Genomic DNA, 22,471 nt, shown 5'->3' on the forward strand with positions numbered 1-22,471 from the left:
GGGGCACCACTGTATTTCAATTTCAATTTTAAGCTGCAAAGGGATGCACTGCTGAACCCACAGATGTGAGGAAGGAAAGATAATATCCAATAAGCATCCCCTCTACGCACATCCCTACAAACAATAAGTGTGAAAATATATCTGTATGGTACTCCAGAAAAAAAATAATGTTGATGTCCCCGCGTTCTGGTGTCGTGAGAGAGGGTGGGAAAACCTTTTTCTTCCACCCGCTTCCTCCATAAATTTACACTTCCCCCTTGCAGCCGGCCGAGTCCCTGCGGCTGTTCAAGGTGGCGGCTGAGAAGCACCAGAACATGTACCGCCTGGCCATGACAGGGTCTGGCATCGACAGGCACCTCTTCTGCCTCTACGTGGTCTCTCGCTACCTGGGGGTCGACTCGCCCTTCCTCGCCAAGGTGACGCAACTTGGGGCTTCCCTCCCCGCCCACCTGGACTGGGCAGGTTGAGCCTTGATGCGCAGCTGGGGGCTCCCTGCAGCTGGCGTCCCATGACTTCTCGCACGTCCAGCGAAGGCTGCTGACCCAGGTGCTTTTGCAGGGGCGTGGGAGGGGGGTGATACCGCCACTCACTCTGTCCCCGCCCTGCCGCCCGTAGGTGCTGTCTGAGCCCTGGCGCCTCTCCACCAGCCAGACCCCCCAGCAGCAGATCAAAATGTTCGACATGGAAGCCAATCCGGACCACGTCTCCTCGGGAGGGGGCTTTGGCCCAGTGAGTAGGCACTGTGTAAAAAACCGGGGGAGAATGAGAAAAGGCTTTCTGGGGACCCGGGGGAGGGGAGCGGGGGGCAATGGAGGTGTTTAAAAGGAAGAGCCAACATCGCTCAAACATCTGCCTGGCAGGTGGAAGGTTCCAGGTTGTCCCCTTGACATTCCCAGGTATGACTGGGAAACCTGGGAGGCCCATTTCTGGGGGACATGGGGCAGGCAGGTGTGGGGGATTCCCTGGTCCTGAATGGAACCCCTGAAGGACCAGGTGTGCAGCCTGGGAGTCATTTTGGACTCCCAGGTGTCCATGGAGGCGCAGGTCAGTTCTGTGTCCAGGGCAGCTGTTTACCAGCTCCATCTGGGGCACAGGGTGAGACCCTCCCTGCCCGCGGACTGTCTCTTCAGAGTGGTGCATGCTCTGGTTATTTCCCGATTGGACTACTGCATTGCGCTCTATGTGGGGCTCCCTTTGAAGGTGACCCGGAAACTGCAATTAATCCAGGATGCGGCAGCTAAACCGAAGCCTTGTATCAGGAGGTTTTCAATGTGTGATGTTTTATTATATTTTTATACATGATGGAAGCAACACAGTCAGATGGGTGGGGTACAAATAATAAATTTGTTGTTGTTGTTGATAGACCCCAGGAAGCTGGCATTGAAATGCAGGCGGCCTCTGACACCTGCCGGTGCCACTAGCCCCTACTAACCCCCTGCCTTTACTGCACATTCCCTCTGGGGCGGAACTGGCCACCCCACTTCTGCCGTGGGCCTCAGCGCCTCACCCTCTGCTCCTTGCAGGTGGCTGACGACGGTTATGGCGTCTCCTACATCATTGCTGGAGAGAACCTGATCACTTTCCACGTCTCCAGCAAGTTCTCCAGCCCTGAGACGGTGAGCGTGCCTGGGGAGGGAGGGTTGGGGTCTCCTGGGGGCTACGGGCTTGTTTGTAAAAGTGCCTTGAGCATCCCTTTGTCATAAGAAGAGTCTGCTGGATTCAGCCAATGGCCCATTCAGTCCAGCATCCTGTTCTCGTAGTGGCCACCCAAGATGCCTGTGGGAAACCTTGTGAGCAGGATTTGAACACAAGAGGACTCTCCCTTCCTTTGGTTTCCAGCAACTGGTTATTTCAGAAGCATTGCTGATTCAACTGCGGAGACAGAGCATAGCCTTAGGATCCTCCATGACTTTGTCTAATCCTCTTTTAAAGCCATCCAACTTGGGGGGGGGGCATCACTGTTTCCTGCAGCAGTGAGTTCCATAGGTAATGTGCGGCGTGAAGAAGTTCTTTTATCCATCCCGAATCTTCCAACGTTCAGGTTCGCTGGACTTCCACAAGGGAGAAAAACTTCCATCTGCCCTTTTTCTCCATGCCAAACATAATCACACAATCCTTTATCATGTCGCCTCTCTCTTGAGTCCCAAACCCTCCAACTTTTCCCCTCAGGGGAGTATCTCCACCCCCTTGGTCATTTTGACTCCCCTTTCCCAACTCTCTCTTTCCTTCCCCAGGACTCCAAGCGCTTTGGGAAGAACATCCACCGGGCGATGCTGGACATTGCAGCCCTGTTTGAAACACCACCCAAGAAAGTGGCCGACTGAGCTTGGACTGGGCTTCCGATGGCGGTGACCCCTATGTCCTGGGCCCACTCTGACCGGAGCCACAAGGAACACACACACACACACCTCCGGCCAACCGGCTGCAGAGCTGGCTCCTTCCTGGCAAGCAGAAAGCAAGAGGATGCTTCTGGGCCCCACTGCCAGCTGCTGCCCCCAGCCTTCTCTGCCCGGAAGAGTTGCCCCATGGAGGGACCCCAGAGGCTGGCGGGAGACGGGCAAGAGGGTGGGGCAGGGTGTATTTACGATGTCACTCATAAAGGAGGAACACTTTTGGCTGAGAGTGCCTGGCGCTGAGCCTGTATTCTAAGCTGCTCTGCTGTAGGTGTCTCTTAAGAGGGAACGGGGAGGGGGGCAGAGGAAATGCAAGTTGGGTAGGGGGGTGGCAGGAGCTGGGGGCTCCCCCTCAGCCTATTTCTTGGGCGGTGTGTGCATTCCCAGGGCCCACCCTCTCCAGCCTCGGCCAAGGCACAAAGAATGGATCTTTCCCTGAAAAAAATTGCAGGCTTCTTACTCCAGGTATTGGTCAACAGTCATCACCTCCGTGCCGCATAGCTGCTGGCGAACAGGGGCACAGGACGCCGCCTTGCTTTGGGGGCTCGCCTGCGCTTCCGTTTTCCCGGGGAAAACTTCCAAACTTTGCCGCTGAATTGGAGCAAGCGACTATCAGGGTTCCCCCAGGTTGACATTTGCTCTGATTTAGTCCCTCAGATAGGAAAGGCAGAAAATCCCTGGGGCCAGTGCTTTCTGGGCACAGCACAACTGGACGTGTGGCAAAGCCCCTCTTGTCGGACCAATGGTCTTGCTTGCTCAGTATTGTAGCACAAGTCGGTGCCAACTCTCTGCAAGACTCCAGGAGGTTCCCGGCACTGTGGTTTCTTTGGAGTCCTGAGACATGGCAGAGACTGTCATAGCTTGAAGAAATACAGTTTCTTCACCTATTTGCACCTTCAGCCTGCATGGAGGGGGTCCAGATCTCACAGCACGGTCATTTCAAGAGGGGCTTGTCCCCTACACCACTGCCGCCTTAGAGTCCAAGGCATCTCTCCCAGCCAGCCTTCAGCCAGCCTGCCCAAGATGGATCCCAGTCTTTTCTCCGCCATCTCCTTCCCAGAACACCTTGCTAAACAACCTTCTTTTCCACACTCTGTTACGTTGGCAGCCTTCCAATCCCCCCCAGTCTATTGGCTATTGGCAACGCATCCTTGGAGCTAAATTCGCAAGGCTGGGCCCAAGTCAACAGCCTTGCTCAGGGAGAGGAGGAAGTCTTTTCAGGGATGCCCTGGCCCTCGATTGCAGCACAGGCCCTTCCTGCTCTCATCCATGTTGAAGCTGTCTAATGGGTCCCAGTTTCTTAGTGCCACGAAAACTCAGCTGAATCCGAAAACTTTAGAAAGAATTGTGCATCTCTGAACCCCAAAGGAGGCTGTTTTTGAGCGTCCCTGCTGGGAGAGCTTTTTGGAGATTATTTGCAAGTCTTGGGTTCGACTTAAGCAGCCCAGTCGTACGAATGCTTACACGGGAGTAAGTTGCACTGAGCCCACCGGGGCTTCCCCAAGAGTCTTGCAGCCTCCCCCCACCCACCTAACATTTTTCTTGGCCAACACTGCCAGTCCCTTCATCTTTCCTCAAAGGATTTGCCACTGGAGGTATGCTGAGTGCAGGTCAGATCTTAAGGTGGGCATGAAGACGGGGCTGGGGTGAGGGGCAGGCAGGGGCAGGCAGGGTGAGAAGCAGGCCAAGCCCAAGAACTGTGTCACACAACCACGGATTGCCCAGCAAGGGAAATGGGGAGGAGAGGTCCTCCACTGTGGATGCTGTGATTCTGGGCAGCTGCATCTTCTACAGGCCCCCCTTGGCTGTTGCCAGGAAGTGATGCCTTCATTTTCCATTGGCAATGGAACCCTGGGCTGGTGTGGCATCAGATGCCCAGACTGCATCACCTTCATCTATCTTTGTGTCTCGTGGATTTCCACAACAGTTCCCCATAAACACACCATCGCCACCCCCTCTAGGCTATGGAAGGAAAGATCTTCTGCCACAATTGCAGGAGTGATTCCGGAAGGTGCCAAAGATGTTTCCTCCTTTTGCCCGTTTTCCCAAGAGTGCCATTGTCCATACTTTTCGCTGCCCCACCGAGAGATGAGACCGACCTAAGCCTTTTCAGATTTGGGGCTACCTCAACTGACGCGGGTGGCGCTGTGGGTTAAACCACAGAGTCTAGGACTTGCCAATCAGAAGGTCAGTGGTTCGAATCCCCGCGACGGGGTGAGCTCCCATTGCTCGGTCCCTGCTCCTGCCAACCTAGCAGTTTGAAAGCACGTCAAAGTGCAAGTAGATCAATAGGTACCGCTCCGGCAGGAAGGTAAAACGGCCTTTCCGTGCGCTGCTCTGGTTCGCCAGAAGTGGCTTAGTCATGCTGGCCACATGACTCAGAAGCTGTACGCCAGCTCCCTTGGCCAGTAAAGCGAGATGAGCGCCACAACCCCAGAGTCGGCCATGACTAGACCTAATGGTCAGGGGTCATTACCAATTGCCTTCTTGACCCTGTGCCACACCGTCTGCCCTCTGCAGCCCTGCCTCCTCGCTCCTGCAAGACTTTTATCTTCAGCTATGCTATCGCTTTGGACGTGCTAAGGAAAAGTTTCCCCGTCCCCTGAAGGCCACACAGCAAACATGCCCCGGGAGCAGTTTCGGACTCTCCTCCTTCCTTGGAGGTTTTTAAGCAGAGGTTGGGTGGCCATCTGGCATGGATGCTTTGGTTGAGATTCCTGCATTGCAGGGGGTTGGACTCGTCCAGGGGTCAGGAACCTTTTTCAGCAGAGAGCCAGTCCACTGTCCCTCAGACCTTGGGGGGGGGGCAGACTATATTCTTTGGGGGGGGGGATGAACAAATTCCTATGCCCCACAAATAACCCAGAGATGCATTGTAAACAAAAGCACATATTGTACTCATGTAAAAACACCAGGTAGGCCCCACAAATAACCCAGAGATGCATTTTAAATAAAAGGACACATTCTACTCATGTAAAAACACGCTGATTCCCAGACTGTCCATGGGCAGGATTTAGAAGGTGATTAGGCCGGATCCGGCCCCCAGGCCTTAGTTTGCCTACCCATGCTTTAGAGGGTCCCAATTTCCATGTATCCCCTTTAAAAAGTATAGTCCCCCACAGAAAACAAACAGAGACGGTGCATTCTACATGCTCAAGAGAAGTTTATTGCGGCTTCCATGCTGTTGCCTGCCTGGGTTGGCATCCAGAGTCAGAGCAAGGGAGCTGGGGGGGTGGCTGATTTGAGAGAGGGAGAAAGGGGATGTGTAGTGGGGGTCTGTGCAGGGCTGGAGACAGGAGACTGGGGTCTCCAGGCCCCCGCCCAGGGCAGGGCAGGTTGTGGTCTGTTCTGAAGCTTCTGGGATTCCTGCCCACCAGGTGTGCTTGTCTACACCTTGCAGACGAAGGGGTTCCGGTCGTAGCAGGAATCGTTGTCCCACAGCATGAACCCTGGGAAAGGGGAGAGGGGGAGCAGTCAGTCCTGGGAAACCTGCCCCATAAGAATATCCGAAGAGCCTGTTTTTGCAGAGGCCGACCACATGCCCCAAAAGGAAAACATGCAGGACCCAAGCACCAGAGCCCTCTGCCCTCCTGCGGTTTCCAGCAATAATAATAATAATAATAATAATAATAATAATAATAATAAATTATTTATACCCTGCCTTCCCCAGATAAGACTGGGCTCAAGGCAGCTAACATCAGGTATAAAAACAATGGATTAAAATACAACTTAAAAACAATATTAAAATACAACATTGAAATGCAGCCTCATTTCAGTAGAAACTCAAATCAAAAACTTTTGGGGGATGAAAACGTCAAGTCTTCACCAAGGCCAACTATCCAGACTGGTCCTACGTGGGCCAGAAAAAAGTCCCCAGATAGGAGTTCATCACAGAAGGAGAAAGGAAAAAGGAAAGAGGGGAAGGGGATCAAGTGGATTCCAAGCCAAAGGCCAGGCAGGACAACTCTGTCTTGCAGGCCCTGCAGAAAGAAATCCGATCCCGCAGGGCCCTGGTCTCATGAGGCAGAGCGTTCCACCAGGCCGGGGCCAGTGTTGAAAAGGCCCTGCCTCTGGTTGAGGCCAATCTGACTTCCTTAGGACCCGGGACCTCTAGGGTGTTGCTATTTGTGGACCTTAAGGTCCTCTGTGGGGCATACCGGGAGAGGCGGTCCCATAGGTACAAGGGTCCTAGGCCGTGAATAGCCAATGTGGCCAGTAGCCATTGCTAGCCATCGCCTCCATGAATTGGTCCTTTTTTAAAAGGACTGGGTTGCCTCCTGTGGCTGTGAGTTCCATAGCTCCTTCCCCTCCCGTTCGCGGCAGACCTCGCTACAAACATGCACGTTGCCACAGGAACCCACCTAACAAATGTCACACTGCCTTTATATTTCCATTTGTGTCACACCCCGTTGAGTTCTCATCGCAACAGCCTGCGGCAGGGAGTTCCGCAGATGAACAGTGCCGAGCGTGAATGATTCCTGCCGCGAGCGCTGCCTGGTGCCCAGAACAGAGCCACCCTCCTAAATCCCTCTCTCTCACACACACTTCCTCACCTGAAGACTCATCCAGGGCAGCGCAATGCTCCCCTTTCAGGGCAGGATAGCTCTTGTATTTTTCCCAGGCTGTGTAGCTCACGGGGCTGCCGTCTGCCCAGGCCCAGGTGGTGCTCTGCAAATGGGGAAGACGAGAAATGTATCTGGGAACTGGCATTTGGAACATTTAGGGGCCGAGCTTTCAGAAAAACCCAGCAAGGCGCTACGTAACATTTTTAAAAAATATAATAAAATACAACAAATGCATAAATAAATACTGCTTGGTAGAAAGAAACTCATCTCAAAGGACTCTGTGAATAACACCATTTTTTTAGACGGCATCTGAAAGAAGGTAGGGATGTCAGCCTGGATAGCTCAGCTGGCTAGAGCGTGATGCTGATAACGCCAAGGTTGCAGGTTTGATCCCCGTATGGGACAGCTGCATTGCAGGGGGTTGGGCTAGATGATCGTCAGGATCCCTTCCAACTGTACAATGTGAGGAGTTCAGCCTACACTCGAGTAGGACCCTGGCAGAGACACATGCCTGACTGGCATGTTCCCTCCCTCCTGGTTGATCGTTCGGGAGCTTCAAAAGCTTTCTTCAGCCCAAACATCACAGCGACCGATGCCAACAGACATCGGCACACTTAGGGATCCACAGAGTTTGTGCAACATGCGTAACAGACCTCAGCAACTCAGCATTTTGGCTAATCTACTTTATTTACATATAAACACACACGGAGCACTGCAACATGGTTCCCTCTCTCTCTCTAGAATCAGACAGCAGAGAGAAAAAGAACAAAGGACAACAGTCCCACTTCACGGAACACAAACATCCTGTCTCGTCACTTCCCACTCGGTGGAGTCAAAACATACACCGTCATGTGAAATACAACAATCCCATGACTGCAAACCTGGAGCAGGAATTCCAACATACAATTCTATGGTTCCCGCTGAACTTCCCCTGGCAGGGAGTTCCACAGGGCAAAGCTTCCCACACCAAAGGCTTTGTCCCTAGTAAAGGCCAAACAAACCTCGGGGGCTTTGTGGGGAACCCCCAAAAGTGCCCAGTCTGAGGATAACTGTGTTTGGGGCTGTGGAAATTCTGCATTCAGGTGAGAGCCTGAATTCTCCCTTCCAGGAATTTCCCAGATGCTCTGGCCTCTCCCACATGGAAACATGGATGCTGGGACGTCAACACGCACCACAAGCAACAGCGGCATATGGGTGCATATTCCTGGACTGCAGGGGGTTAGACTAGATGACCCTCGGGGGACCCTTCCAAGGCTATGATTCTTTGGTGGGCAATGATGCTTCGCACTTACCCTGCCAGGGATGGAGAGACCGAACCAGACGTCGTCGTCGTCCCACCTCTGGGCCTGCTGCAGGAACCTGGCCACGGCGCTGTGCTCGTTCCTGTCCAGAAGGGAGGCCAGGTGTCCCCCCAGGCGCTGGCATTCATTCTGGTCGAGGGAGGGGAAAAGGTGAGTCCAAGCTATTCAGAATACTGAGTCATGTTCTGGTTGCCTTACCTCAAAAAGGAGTTGGAGAAGGTTTGGAACCAAAATTATCTATGGGGTTGGGAGACTCCCCTGTGGGGAAAGGGGCAGAGTTTGGGACTTTTTAGCTTATAGAAGGGACACGGGTGGCGCTGTGGGTAAAAGCCTCAGCGCCTAGGGCTTGCCGATCGAAAGGTCAGCGGTTCGAATCCCCGCGGCGGGGTGCGCTCCCGTCATTCGGTCCCAGCGCCTGCCAACCTAGCAGTTCGAAAGCACTCCCGGGGGCAAGTAGATAAATAGGGACCGCTTACTAGTGGGAAGGTAAACGGCGTTTCCGTGTGCGGCTCTGGCTCACCAGAGCAGCGATGTCACGCTGGCCACGTGACCCGGAAGTGTCTCCGGACAGCGCTGGCCCCCGGCCTCTTGAGTGAGATGGGCGCACAACCCTAGAGTCTGTCAAGGCTGGCCTGTACGGGCAGGGGTACCTTTACCTTTACCTTTTAGCTTATAGAAATTTAATAAATACAGGGAAAAGGGCGCAGAGTTTTGGACTTTTTAGATCATAGAAATTTAATAAATACAGAAATTTAATAAATACAGGGGAAAGGGTGCAGAGTTTGGGACTTTTTAGCTTATAGAAATTTAATAAATACAGTCGTATCTTGGAACTCAAATGCCTTGGCTTCTGAACAAATCGGCATCCGAACGATCGAAACCCGGAAGTGAGTGTTCCGGTTTTTGAACACTTTTCAGAAGCCAAACGGTCGGCGTGGCTTCCGCTGCTTCTATTTGGCTGCAGGAGCTTCCAGCTAGGTTGGCAGGAGCTGGGACAGAGCAACGGGAGCTCACCCCGTCGCGGGGATTCAAACCACTGACCGGCAAGCCCAAGAGGCTCAGTGGTTTAGACCACAGAGCCACCTGCATCCCTGCTCATGTTGCTAGCAGGACCCACAAAGGGGGAGGGCTCCCTCCCACCCCATCCTGGGGGGAGCCCTTTTACGCTGCTCACCTCCGCATGTTGCCAGGACACCTCCTGGGGGAAGTATCCATAGCATTTCCCCTGGAATGACAGCCAGTTGTTGGGACATTGTGCAGCACGGACACCTCCTGCGTGGGACACAGAGCGTCATCGTGAGAGATACAGAACCCCCTGGTTGCCCCCAGCCACCCATCCTAGGAGAGAGGAGGACAGGGAGGGGCACCTCTGGGTAGCATGCCCCATTCCAGTGGTGGGCACAAAGGGTCTGGGCTGCAGGCTTATTTGCTTATCTGCTATTCTTATTTTATTTATACAGTGGTACCTCGGGTTAAGTACTTAATTCGTTCCGGAGGTCCGTTCTTAACCTGAAACTGTTCTTAACCTGAAGCACCACTTTAGCTAATGAGGCCTCCCGCTGCTGCTGCGCCGCCGGAGCACGATTTCTGTTCTCACCCTGAAGCAAAGTTCTTAACCCGAGGTACTATTTCTGGGTTAGTGGAGTCTGTAACCTGAATCATCTGTAACCTGAAGCATCTGCAACCAGAGGTACCACTATATGCCGATCTTGTCAGTGTTTGTTTTATAAAAAAAAAAGGTTCTGACCTCCCTTTGCCACCTCAGCCTGGTCCTTGGACCCTTGTCGGCATAAAAGAGTCCACGAGGAAAGTGTCCTTGCAGAGTACTTTCTGCTTTTATTCTTAAAAGTCTTTCTGCAAAGCGACTGAGCAACTATACACACATCACCACTACCAGCTTTCACTAAGCAACCAAACAACCCAAGAACAAACTAACATTTCTCACTCTACATATACAGTGGCGTAGCGTGGGGGGTGCAGGGGGGGCCGCCCGCACCGGGCGCAACATCTGGGGGGGGGCGCGCTCGCACTCGCAGCTCTCTGCCCCTACCTGGTTAGGGGGCGCAAATTACTTGCCTTGCCCCGGGTGCTGACAACCCACGCTACGCCACTGTACATATACAACCCGGTGCAGATCTCCAGATTGAGACTCGAGGTGGACAAATTAAAATGACACAGTCAAAAAGCTAGGACCAAAGCTCTGATTCTCCCTCTTTAGGGAAACCAGACCGGCTCCCTCCTTTGTCGCTGGCAAAGGCTTTCTTGCCCCAAGAGGCTTTTGGGAAAGCGTAGCCACTGTGTTGCTTTTATTGCAATGATCTGTATGTTTGGCTAGATCTCTCTCTCTCTCTCTTACACACCAGTATACACATATATACTATCATTATTTAATTGCTTTTTAAAAAATTATTGTTCTCCCTTCCCCAAGGGGGTTTTAGCTGTGTTTATTTTTATCTGTAAGCTGCCTTGTGTCCCTGTTAGGGGAAAAGGCAGGGTATAAATTCACCATCATCAGTGCTTTTTCCTGGGGGTACACAGGGGTACGCGTACCCCTAAACATTTTGTGAATCTTTGTACTTTTCTCCATTTATTTTCCCTGATTTGAACTATAAAAGGGTGATTTTCTTGCATCAAAATGAGTTCCCCTAAACATTTCTTAAAGAAAAAAGCAGGAATAATAATAATAATAATAGTAATAATAATAATAATAGTAATAGTAATAATAATAATAATAATAATAATAATAATAATAATAATAATAATGGGCACTGGACCAGGATGATCCCCTTAAAACCTTCAGGGTGCAAGAGACAGGGTGGGGGGCCATGCATCCCCATTGGGGTCTTGGAGGAACTCACCACTCATGAAGGGTCCAACTACCAAGCATCCCAGGAGCCCAAGGCTGAAATAGGAAACTAGACCCATCTTCTTGCTTCTTCTTCAGCTCTGGGATGGAAGAGAGAGAGGAAGAGGAATCAGGAGAGGAGAGGAGGACTCTCTGTGGTCCTTGCCCATTCAGTGCCAGAAGCAGAAATGTTTGGAGACAACCTTGCCATCCCTGAACTGACTGCTTGGGGTGGCCAGTGCTGTTTGTTTCTTTTGAAATAATAAAAAAAGAAGGTCTTATATATACAGTGGTACCTCTGGTTACGTACTTAATTCGTTCCGGAGGTCCGTTCTTAACCTGAAACTGTTCTTAACCTGAAGCACCACTTTAGCTAATAAGGCCTCCTGCTGCTGCCGGAACATGATTTCTGTTCTTATCCTGAAGCAAAGTTCTTAACCCAAGGTAATATTTCTGGGTTAGCAGAGTCTGTAACCTGAAGCGTCTGTAACCTGAAGCGTGTGTAACCTGAGGTACCACTGTATAATAAATGTTTATAAATGTACCAATGTCTGGAGCAGCACAGGAAGACCTTTCTGAATCCATTTTGACTCCCTGAAACCATTTTGACTCCTAAACCATATTGACCAAATGTTTTCTCTGCAAGGAGGGAACGGGTGAGGGAACCTTCCCATTGTCTCAGGAATTGAGAAATCACCATCTCAAAGGAATGGCCAAACTACCAGGAAAGGCCATCAGATAAGGCATTATCAGAAAACCTGCCAGACAGGAAAAACAACAACACTCAAATTTCTGTTGTAGACCGCCTTTTCTGTTACGTAGGTATGATGTTTGTGGGGAGTGGTCTTGAGCTCCGGGGCAGGGAATTTAAAATGTCTATATAAGGGCAGGCATACCTTGGTTCTGGGTCCTCCTCCTTTCCTGTGTGTGAGGGGAGCACCCTGTTGCAGCAGATCAATCAAGATCAGGCTTACTAGCTGCTTTGCTTCTCAATATTCTCCGGTTGGCCTCTGTTATTTTCTCCGATTGATGGAGAACCTACAAAGGACTCTATAAGGGCTCTTGTGTTCCCCATAAGAGAATAAGGGCAGATTTTTTTGTTTAATACACTTTGTAAGCATTTGTATGCCTCTGAGTACTTCAATAGCATCTCGGAAGCCGGGCCAGCCCTTGTCAGGGATTCTCTTGCTGCAATTCCAAGGGGTTGGACTAGATGTCCCCTGGGGATCCCTGCCAACCCTACAATTCTATGGTTTCATCCAGACTTGCTCTTGCTCCACCTCTTTCCCCGGGAGAAACCTGATATTTACCGTTGAATCAGAGCAAACAACTACAGGGTTTTCTCTGAACTGACATTTGCTCTGATTTATCTCTACAGAAGGGACGCAGGTGGCGCTGTGGGTTAAACCACAGAGCCTAGGACTTGCCAATCAGAAGGTCGGCGGTTCGAATCCCTGTGATGGAGTGAGCTCCCATTGCTCGGTCCCTGCTCTTGCCAACCTAGCAGTTTGAAAGCACGTCAAAGTGCAAGTAGATAAATAGGTACCGCTCCGGCGGGAAGGCAAACGGCGTTTCCATGCGCTGCTCTGGTTCGCCAGAAGCGGCTTAGTCCTGCTGGCCACATGACCCGGAAGCTGTACACCGGCTCCCTCAGCCAGTAAAGCGAGATGAGCGCCGCAACCCCAGAGTCGGCCATGACAGGACCTAATGGTCAGGGGTCCCTTTACCTTTACCTATCCCTAAAGAATAGGTTTTCCAGGGGGAAGCAGCGGGGACAGGGCAAAGCCCCTGTGCTTTCTAGGTGCTGCTGTTCTGCTGAGCACCTCCTTGCAAGGTGCCAACAACAGGCCTGGCAAGCGCAGAAAGTTTCCCTTCTGTACATAGCTGTCAACCTCCCCTTTTTTGCGGGAAATTCCCTTATTCCAGTGCCTTTTCCCGCTGCTATCCTGTAGACTGTCCCCAGGACAGGTGAGTCTACTGATCCCTTATTTTTGAGGCTGCTGATCCCTTATTTTCAAATCTGAAAGTTGACAGCTATGCTTCTGTGTGAGCTCTTTGGCTTGGCGTTGGGTGCCAGATTTGCTCAAAGGGGCTAGCAAACCTCCAGCTAAAGGGCTATGATTTTTTCAAAAAAAGGAATAAAAATATTAATCCTCTGCCAAACATCAGTTGGCTAAACCCACCGATCAAACAAGGAGAGCTTGCTGCTTTCTAGCGTAAAGGGGAAGAAAAGGAAGGGGAAGCGGGTGAGACTCACCTGTCCGTCCAAAGGGAGGCGATTCCAGGTCAGCCAATGGAGAGGACGGGTGACTTCTGCTGCCTTTATACCCCCTCCACCTGGGGAGATCCTGCTCTCTGCAGGACATGTGGCAGATGTAACCCCAAAGCCCCCACCGCACCCAAAGCAAACAAGAGATTAGAGAGATTCAGCAAACCGGACAGACAGGGATGGCCCTCTTATCAGAAAGATCAAAGGCGGGAGCTGGAGATGAAAGGAGGCGATGGGAGATTCTCTATGTCTGCATTGTCACTGCAGTCTGACCCCCCTTTTTTTTCCCTCTTGGGCCCAGCAGCTGGCAGCACAAAAAAGGACTATTCTGTTTTTTAAAAATAAATAAAAGGAACAGTGCAAAGTTAAAACATGTCCAGGGACATTCATGACATGCAGAAACTTCTTCTTTTTAAAAAATATATAATAATTTTTATTGAGTGATTTTATATTACAAAAAACATTACAACCGTACTACCACAAAATACAACTGAGAAATAAAAATCACATGCATCAATATTTTGTTTGTTGTTTGTTATTTACCGTCTTATTTCCTCCCAAACATCCCATACAAGACACACACACAAAAAGAACAATAATGATAATAATGAAAATAAATATTTTATCTTACAAAATCTTTTCTTCAATTTTGACTTCCTGTCAAGTCCCTTTGCATATGTTTTATCTTACAATTGAGTGTACACAAAACAATAAACCTTTCTATATAAATTTTCCAATACATTCAGAAAACATAATAAATCCTTAATTGTTATCCACCTCCGTTTACTTCCTTTGTCACTCGAATGCTAGCACAGAGTCAAAACTATTATTGTATTTTTGAGCATATCTTCCATAACCACCCCATTTTCCCACAAAGTTTTGCTTTGAGTTTCCTCTGAGTTTGCTAGTCAATTGAGCCATCTCCACAAATTCCTGTAATTTGATTTGCCAATCTATTAGTTTTGGAACCTCCTGATCTTTCCATCCCTTGGCCACGAGTATTCGAGCTGCTGCAGTTGCATACAAGAATAACTCTCTTGAATTTTTGGGGATCTCTTTCTTTAAAATAATAGAAATGCCTCCGGTATTTTAATAAAAGTTATCCTCATCATCTTTTTTTAATTCATTGTATATTCCCCCCCCAAAAAAAATCTTAATCTTTTCACACGTCCACCACATGTGGATCATGTCACCGTTATTTCCTCCACATCTCCAACAAGCATTCGCCAAATTCTTATGCATTCTTGATAATCTGGAAGGAGTGAGGTACTGACATGCAGAAACTTCTCAATGGAAGCAGACAGGTTTTGTGGAACAGCAAACAGCAGAGGGGGAGGCAGCAGTGGTGTAGTGGTTAGAGCGTCGGACTGAGATCTGGGTTCAAATGCCACCTCCACCATGAAGCTCCCTTGGTGACCATGGGAGTGGAGATGCTTCCTTTCTTCATCTAACGTACCTCGTAGGGTTGTTGTGGGGATTAAATGAGGAAGGGAAGAGCCATGGGTTCCACCTTGAGCTGCTTGGGGGGAAAGATGGGGTGCAAATGCATTAATAAAATAAAATCATCTCCATCTATCATCACCATTGCCACCATTATTCTTATTTAAATTTATCAGTTGCTTTTTTATTTTACAAAAGCATCTTCAAGTGGCTAACACCATCAGATAACCCAGCGATTTCTTTTTATTATTTTAAACCTTATTGAAAATTTTAGGAAAACTTTGCCCAAAAGTGGAAAGAAGAAGAAGTCCCAGAAAAAGAAGAATGGATACAAAAACGTATCGGATATGCAGAAATGGCAAAACTTTCCGGAAAAGTAAGAAATCAAGATAACAAACATATTTATAAAAGAATGGAAAGGGTTTGTTGAATATTTACAAATAAACTGTAAACAGATAAGAACGTTGGCAGGGTTATTGTAATAACGTGCAGTTTTATAAGAGTATGTATTTAAAGAAGATGAATAAATGAGCAAATTAAGTTAACTTGGAATATGCAGAAAATATAAAAAATTAATTTCAGGAACGGCAGAAAGAGGGGGAAGGAAGTTGAGTTTTGAAATGTTAAAATGAGTGTAAAATTATTGAAATGTATAAAACTGGAAATCATAAATAAAATAATAATAATTAAAAAGGATTTTTTCAGAACCGATTGTGGGCATTCAATGGCCGATCAGGGGAGAAGACTAGAGGCGAGTGTGGAAGCATGGAAGGCAGAGCATGGATTAGTTGTAGTTTCCAGGTCACCTTGAAAGGTAGCCCCACGGAGAGTGCATTGCAGTAGTCCGATCCAGCACAGAGCAAGCAGGTCTCCTTGTCTCCAGCTTCCAGCCTGGTTCCAGCTCAGCTCTCACACCCCAACTTTTGCTGTTGTTCTCCTATCTAGCAGCTGGTTAGGGGGTGAAGGAAAGCCTGGAGGGCCCCCTCACTTAGATGTAGCTCTTGAAAACTGGCTCATTCCTTTGGGATGCTGAGGAGGACACTCCAGTGGTCACCTAAAGTCATTGTCCAACACAGAAACTTGTGTGACTTGCAACTGAATCCTGTATTCGATTCTAATCCTTACTGAGCACAGGACCCCAAGTACTGGAAGGAACTCCCGGCATCATCCAGACTGACCCCCCCCCGCCAAACCCACAACAATAAGAGCACAAGGAAGAAGCTGGCTGCTGGATCAGGCCAGAGGGGACCCATGAAATCCAGCATCTTGTTCTTACAGTGCCAAGGGAGAGCTCACAAGCACGACCTGAGCATAACAGTGGCACAAACTACAAGAAAGAGGATTCCACCTAAACATTAGGAAGAACTTCCTGACAGTAAGAGCTGTTCGACAGTGGAATTTGCTGCCCAGGAGTGTGGTGGAGTCTCCTTCTTTGGAGGTCTTTAAGCAGAGGCTTGACAACCATATGTCAGGAGTGCTCTGATGGTGTTTCCTGCTTGGCAGGGGGTTGGACTCGATGGCCCCTGTGGTCTCTTCCAACTCTATGATTCTATGATTCACTATTCCCTCCTAGGCATGGGAAGGGTGGTGTGAGGGGTGTGTACTGCCCTGGGTGTCATCCTTGAGGGGGGGTGATCAAATGGCACACTGCGGGGGTCAGCACTTACCGCGGGGCATGGCCTTCAGCACGCCAGAGCCAGGCGTCTCTCCTGGGAGTGAGGCAATGGCTCAGGGCCCTTGTTGTTGTTATTGTTGTTTAGTCGTTCAGTCGTGTCCGACTCTTCGTGACCCCCTGGACCAGAGCACGCCAGGCACTCCTGTCTTCCACTGCCACCCGCAGTTTGGTCAGATTCATGTTTGTAGCTTCGAGAACACTGTCCCACCATCTCGTCCTCTGTTGTCCCCTTCTCCTTGCGCCCTCCATCTTTCCCAGCATCAGGGTCTTTTCCAGTGAGTCTTGTCTTCTCTTCTCATGAGGTGGCCAAAGTATTGGAGCCTCAGCTTCAGGACCTGTCCTTCCAGTGGGCACTCAGGGCTGATTTCCTTAAGAATGGATGCGTTTGATCTTCTTGCAGTCCATGGGACTCTCAAGAGTCTCCTCCAGCACCAGAATTCAAAAGCGTCAATTCTTCGGTGATCAGCCTTCTTTATGGTCCAGCACTGACCAAAACAGCAGCGTGGGGCTTGTGTTAGCCAGGCGGACTCCAGGGGCAGTTTGCTCTGGTGCCCCCCTTGGCGGATCGCTCTGCCCCTGGCGCTCCAGACTGACCCCCCTGCCAAACCCACAACAATAAGAGCACAAGGAAGAAGCTGGCTGCTGGATCAGGCCAGAGGGGGACCCATCAAACAACAACAACAACAACAACTTATTTATACCCCGCCCATCTGGCTGGGTTTCCCTAGCCACTCTAGGCAGCTTCCAACAAAATATTAAAATACAGTAATGCATCAAACATTAAAAGCTTCCCTAAACAGGGCTGCCTTCAGATGTCTTCTAAAAGTCAGATATTGGTTTATTTCCTTGACATCTGGTGGGAGGGCGTTCCACAGGGCGGGCGCCACCACCGAGAAGGCCCTCTGCCTGCTTCCCTGTAACTTGGCTTCTCTCAGTGATGGAACTGCCAGAAGGCCCTCAGAGCTGGACCTCAGTGTCCAGGCAGAACGATGGGGGTGGAGACGCTCCTTCAGGTATCCAGCATCTTGTTCTTACAGTGCCAAGGCAGAGCCCACAAGCACAACCTGAGCATAGCAGTGGCACTTTTCCCTTCTAGGATTCCTGGCAACCGGTAATCAGAGGCTTCCAGCCTCCAACTGGGTAAGGTGAACATAGCCGTTGTGTCTAGTAGCCACCGATAGCCTTATTCACCCTCTTGAATTTGTCTTATGCTTTGCTATTTTGTTTTAGATTAAGCCCCTTGTTTGGCTACCGAAATATTTATTTACCTGCTTGTCTAGTTGGTTATATGTTTTACCATTTGAGGGTTGTCACCCGAGGTTCCCTTGGGAGGAGCAAGGGCAGGTTGTGAACTTAAAAGACCAGCTGTGTCCCCACGCTCCTTTTCTTCCATTAATATTTCTCTGCTTCTGCAAACTGTCGATCTTCGTGCAACCTTTTGTAGTCGGCAGTGGCCCTGCCTGTCATTTATTCTGGTTCACAGAGTAAAATCAAAACACAAAACCACAAAATACATAAAAACAACAACCCAATAGCACCCCCCCAAAAAAAACCCCCACCACATTCTAAGAGGGCATAGGATGTAAATCAAATCAACCAAAGGCCTGGTTAAAAAGGAACGTTTTTGCCTGGTGCCTAAATGAAGGCGCCAGGTGAACTTCCCTGGAGAGAGCATTCCACAAACGGGGAGCCACTACAGAGAAGGCCCCGTTCTCAGGTTGTCACCCTCTGGAGGAGGTACATAAAGAAGGGCCTCAGAAGATGATCTCAGAGTCCGGGTAGGTTCATATGGAAAGAGGCAGTCTTTGAAGTATTGTCATTTGCCTTGAGATATTGAAGAATGACATTGGGGTGTCGGCAGAAGCACCTGTAAACTTGGCCACACCTTACGGTCTTGTTTTGCTTTTGTTTTCCAAGTAACAATTTCCTAGAATCAAACTTGGAAGGGACCCCAAGGGCCATCTAATCCAACCCCCTGCAATGCAGGAATCTCAGCTAAAGCATCCATTTGGTGGGAAGACATTTGGTCTGGGTGCCTGGGCCTCGAGGGGAACTGGGGCAACCCAACAGACATTCAACACACAACACAAAGATGTCAGAAGAGGAGCCCCGTGCCCTCTTCCCAGCCATGTCTGCAGTGGACAAAATTTCTAGAATGTTTGCTGGCTTTAGGATCAAAGGAGATTCCTCTTCTGAGCATCTGTTCTCGGCTGCTTTTATGAGGTTGTTTTTAAGCAGGCGGCTGATACGGTGGTGCCGTTCTGGGTCTGCTAATATCATGTTTTCATGACTGCACTGTGTGGACTCTTGTTTTGATGTGCTGGCTAACTTTAAGGCTTTGGGAATGCTTCAGAGTCCCAGACTGTGTTTTGTATTGTTTCCATGCAGGAGATTATCCCCAAATGCAGGATAAAAAGCTATGAAGTGAAGAAATAACATGCATTATTAGCTGAGTCATTCACCTGCAGCTTAAGGTCATCGTCAATTAAAAGGGCAGATGATATCGCTCCCTAGCCATAGAAGGGTCTCCAAGATGGCTTACTCATAAAATGTTTTATGTTTTTATATGTGTTATAAGGGGGGGGGGGACTGCTCCTTTTCCTTTACGGGGTACCCAAGAGCCCATATAGAGTCCTTTTGTGGGTTCCCTATCGGTAGGAGAAAATAACAGAGGCCAGCCAGAGAATATTGAGAAGCAAAGCGGCTAGTAAGCCTGATCTTTATTGATCTGTTTCAACAGCGTCCTCACTCATCACAAGCAGGAAAGGAGGACAAACCCAGAACAATGGTGCACAAGCCCTTATAGAGACTTCTGAAACTGCCCACTCTGTTGCCCACTCTGTTGTCCAAGACCCCCCATACATCACAGAAGGAGGCAGCTTCCAGCAGAAATCGTGTTTGTCAGGATACCTGACAATGGTCACTGATTGCTTCACCTGGGCAGCCTGGGCATTCGTTTGTGATGGTTAATACTTTTAGTTCCTGAATCAAGGTCACAGACTCACCCAACTCATACACAAATGTGGCCTTAAGACATGATTTGCAAGCAAAAAGACAAAGGAGAAATATATTGAGGTCAATTTGGGAGAGTCAAAATGGATTCAGGATTGCTCTCCTGTACTATTCCAGACACGTGGTTTATATACTTCATGTATGTGTTTGCCTTTTACATTTATGAACTGTTTATATATATATATTTGGGACCTTGGAATTCTTATAAAATATATGTTGGGGCAACCCAGTCAGATTGGCGGGGTATGAATAATAAAATTGTGTTGTTGTTGTTGTTGTTGTTGTTGTTGTTGTTGTTGTTGTTGTTGTGTAAGATGTCCCTATTTTCATTTGGAGAAATGTTGGAGGGTATGCTTGTGAATCTCAGAATGACTGGCAGTGGCCGGGATATATCTGTGTGCTGAGGTCAAGCGCCTCCTCCCAGGTCACAGTTAGTGCAAAAAAAAATGGTACCCGTCAGGTTTGCAGGTGGTTGCTCATGAGTAAACAGCCAGGACTCCGACCTGCTTTTTACAGGTTTTATTTAGTGCAAACTATGTACAGTGTAAAGGGACGCGGGTGGCGCTGTGGGTTAAACCACAGAGCCTAGGACTTGCTGATCAGAAGGTCGGCGGTTCGAATCCCCGCAACAGGGTGAGCTCCCGTTGCTCAGTCCCTGCTCCTGCCAACCTAGCAGTTCGAAAGCACATCAAAGTGCAAGTAGATAAATAGGTACCACTCCGGCGGGAAGGTAAACAGCGTTTCCATGCACTGCTCTGGTTCACCAGAAGCAGCTCAGTCATGCTGGCCACATGACCCAGAAGCTGTACGCTGCCTCCCTCGGCTAGTAAAGCGAGATGAGCGCCGCAACCCCTAATGGTCAGGGGTCCCTCTACCTTTACCTTTATGTACAGCGCAGAAACCCAAAGTTCATGTCTGTCTCAGTCACCTGCAGATTCCGGGAGTGGCCTCTTACTGTTTTCCCCAGCATAAGAACTTAGACACCCCAAATCTCCGCCTTCCCTCCTTATGTTTGACCCCCTTGTGAAAACTGGGCGACAGAAGCAGCATGTCTGTTTCCCGTCCAGCCTGGCTGAGCGAGGTGCTTGGGCTCACAGTAACATCTGTGAGCCTTTGCCTCGCTTTGGCCCTCCTTTCCCCCTCTGCTACCTCCGAGGTGACTCTCTCCACTGCCTGACCAAGTCCTCCTGCTCAGCAGTGTTGGAGGTTCCCTGTGCTCTTCTGCCCCCCTCCCCAGTAGAAGAAGAAGAGTTTGGATTTGATATCCCGCCTTTCACTCCCTTTAAGGAGCCTCAAAGCGGCTAACGTTCTCCTTTCCCTTCCTCCCCCACAACAAACACTCTGTGAGGTGAGTGGGGCTGAGAGACTTCAGAGAAGCGTGACTGGCCCAAGGTCACCAGCAGCTGCATGTGGAGGATCGGAGAAGCGAACCCGGTTCCCCAGATTACGAGTCCACCGCTCTTAACCACTACACCACACTGGCTCCAGGACCCTGACACTACCATCTGGCAGGCTACAAAGAAGGACTCTTGACTACAAGAAAGGAGGGCAACGACCCATGTGGTCCCACGTCCTGTTCTCACAGTGGCCAACCAGGTGCCCATCATGGGAAACCTGCAAGCAGGATTCAAACCCAAGACCCCTCTCTCGTCCTGTGGTTTCCAGCAGCTGGTGTTACTCGGAGACATACCAGCTCCAACCACGGAGGAAGAACATAGTCGTCTTGGCTACTAGCCGACATAATAGGTGCATCTTCTAAACTCTGAAGTTACAGGTGGTAGATGGAAGGGGGGGAAACGCTTCCTAGATATCACTTTCAGTCAACAAAGGCCTGGTTACTTGGGGATTTGAAGAGCAAACATCCCTCCTTCTTCAGAACTGTCTGTTGGACAATGGGGATCCTTATCCCTAGTGTTTACTCTCTGATAACGATAATACCATCCAAACTTTCTCCAGAACCAAAGTTTTCTTCTGAGCCTACTCTGCAGCTGTGCTGATGGCACCCAGAAGGCATATCAAAGGTTCGGTGGTTTAAGGAGGACTCCCAGAGGTCTTGTAAAATGTTCCTGTAGAAGGGAGGAGATATCTGTCCAGCTGTCAGGAAAGATGAAAGCTAAAACCATCAAGAGAGAAAAGGATCTGAAGGAAGTAAAAAAAGGGATTCCTGATGTACACATTGAATGAAGAACACGTCATCTATAGGAATAAGCAACCTGAAACACCTCCAGGAATATCAGAATGTTGTAAACTATGTTCCAAAGAGGTGGAGTTAATTTCTAGCAAGGATCATCAGGTTTGCCGCTGCGTTTATTATGTGAGAACGACAGTCTTCTTTTGGCAGCAGGCAAATTTGATGGCTGACTAGGGCTGGATGAACCATGAAGCAAAATAAGCAAGGGCTTAGGGCATCAAGGGAAGGGGGGCAGCACATACCGTATTTTTCCGTGCATAAGACGCCCCCTATTTTGGGGGACTAAATTTAAAGAAATTGAGGGGAGATGGCCCAAAGTTGTTGTGCTTTTTAAAGGAGGAATTGCATGTGCACCATCGCCCAGCAGACTTCCTCTCTAGCATAACTCGTAACTCGGCAGGTTCTGGGGTTTGTCTTTGCCACTCCCCTCACCAAAGAACTGTTAAAAAATAAGGTTCTCAGGTTTTATTTCCCCTGGTGATTTCTCCTTTAGTCAGAGAGTGTTTTCCAGCTGCTGCTAGATGCAGGGAAATCCTTCGCCTTTAAATCAAGGGATTGTATTGCTGGGAGGGACCCCAAGAGTCATCCATTCATATATTTCCCCTTAGTTAAGTAGGCAATGCTCTGAGGGCAGAAGGGAGAGAACGAGATGGGTGGGGGGTCAATGGAAGTGAAATAGAATGAGGCTACTGGGATGTTTGCGTTAGAATTCCTGCTCCGTGGTTGCAGTCATGAGATTGTTGTCTTTCACATGACGGTGTGTGTTTTGACTCCACAGAG

General features: G+C 49.4%; 2 protein-coding genes across 2 annotated transcripts in view; one reads left to right on the plus strand and one right to left on the minus strand.

Annotated features, from left to right (window-relative positions):
• The window catches only part of CPT1B (carnitine palmitoyltransferase 1B), a 36,336-nt gene extending 33,716 nt beyond the window's left edge, over positions 1 to 2,620 (plus strand). The window contains exons 16-19 of the mRNA XM_083401988.1: positions 264 to 416; positions 616 to 729; positions 1,524 to 1,616; positions 2,235 to 2,620. Coding sequence (XP_083258114.1) covers positions 264 to 416; positions 616 to 729; positions 1,524 to 1,616; positions 2,235 to 2,324 — 450 coding nt within the window. The 3' untranslated portion in view covers positions 2,325 to 2,620. The remainder of the gene's footprint in view (positions 1 to 263; positions 417 to 615; positions 730 to 1,523; positions 1,617 to 2,234) is intronic.
• A 2,957-nt stretch (positions 2,621 to 5,577) lies between these two features.
• LOC310659242 (struthiocalcin-1-like) lies at positions 5,578 to 11,229 on the minus strand. Its single transcript, XM_083402503.1, has 5 exons — positions 11,118 to 11,229; positions 9,434 to 9,531; positions 8,251 to 8,388; positions 6,947 to 7,061; positions 5,578 to 5,842 (listed from the first exon to the last, which is right to left on the minus strand). Exons 1-5 carry the CDS (start codon positions 11,182 to 11,184, stop codon positions 5,781 to 5,783), a joined length of 480 nt encoding a protein of 159 aa, XP_083258629.1. The 5' UTR covers positions 11,185 to 11,229; the 3' UTR covers positions 5,578 to 5,780.
• Between the last annotated feature and the right edge of the window lie 11,242 nt (positions 11,230 to 22,471).

This window comes from Podarcis tiliguerta (genome assembly GCF_965153285.1).
Source record: "Podarcis tiliguerta genome assembly, chromosome: 10".
Taxonomy (NCBI): domain Eukaryota; kingdom Metazoa; phylum Chordata; class Lepidosauria; order Squamata; family Lacertidae; genus Podarcis; species Podarcis tiliguerta.

Coding starts and splice junctions, on each gene's coding strand:
- LOC310659242 (XM_083402503.1), bottom strand. CDS start 11,184: ATGGGTCTAGTTTCCTATTTCAGCCTTGGGCTCCTGGGATGCTTGGTA. Junction 7,062..8,250: donor GTCTCTCCATCCCTGGCAGG/GTAAGTGCGAAG, acceptor CCCCATTTGCAG/AGCACCACCTGGGCCTGGGC. Junction 5,843..6,946: donor TGCCCTGGATGAGTCTTCAG/GTGAGGAAGTGT, acceptor CCCCTTTCCCAG/GGTTCATGCTGTGGGACAAC.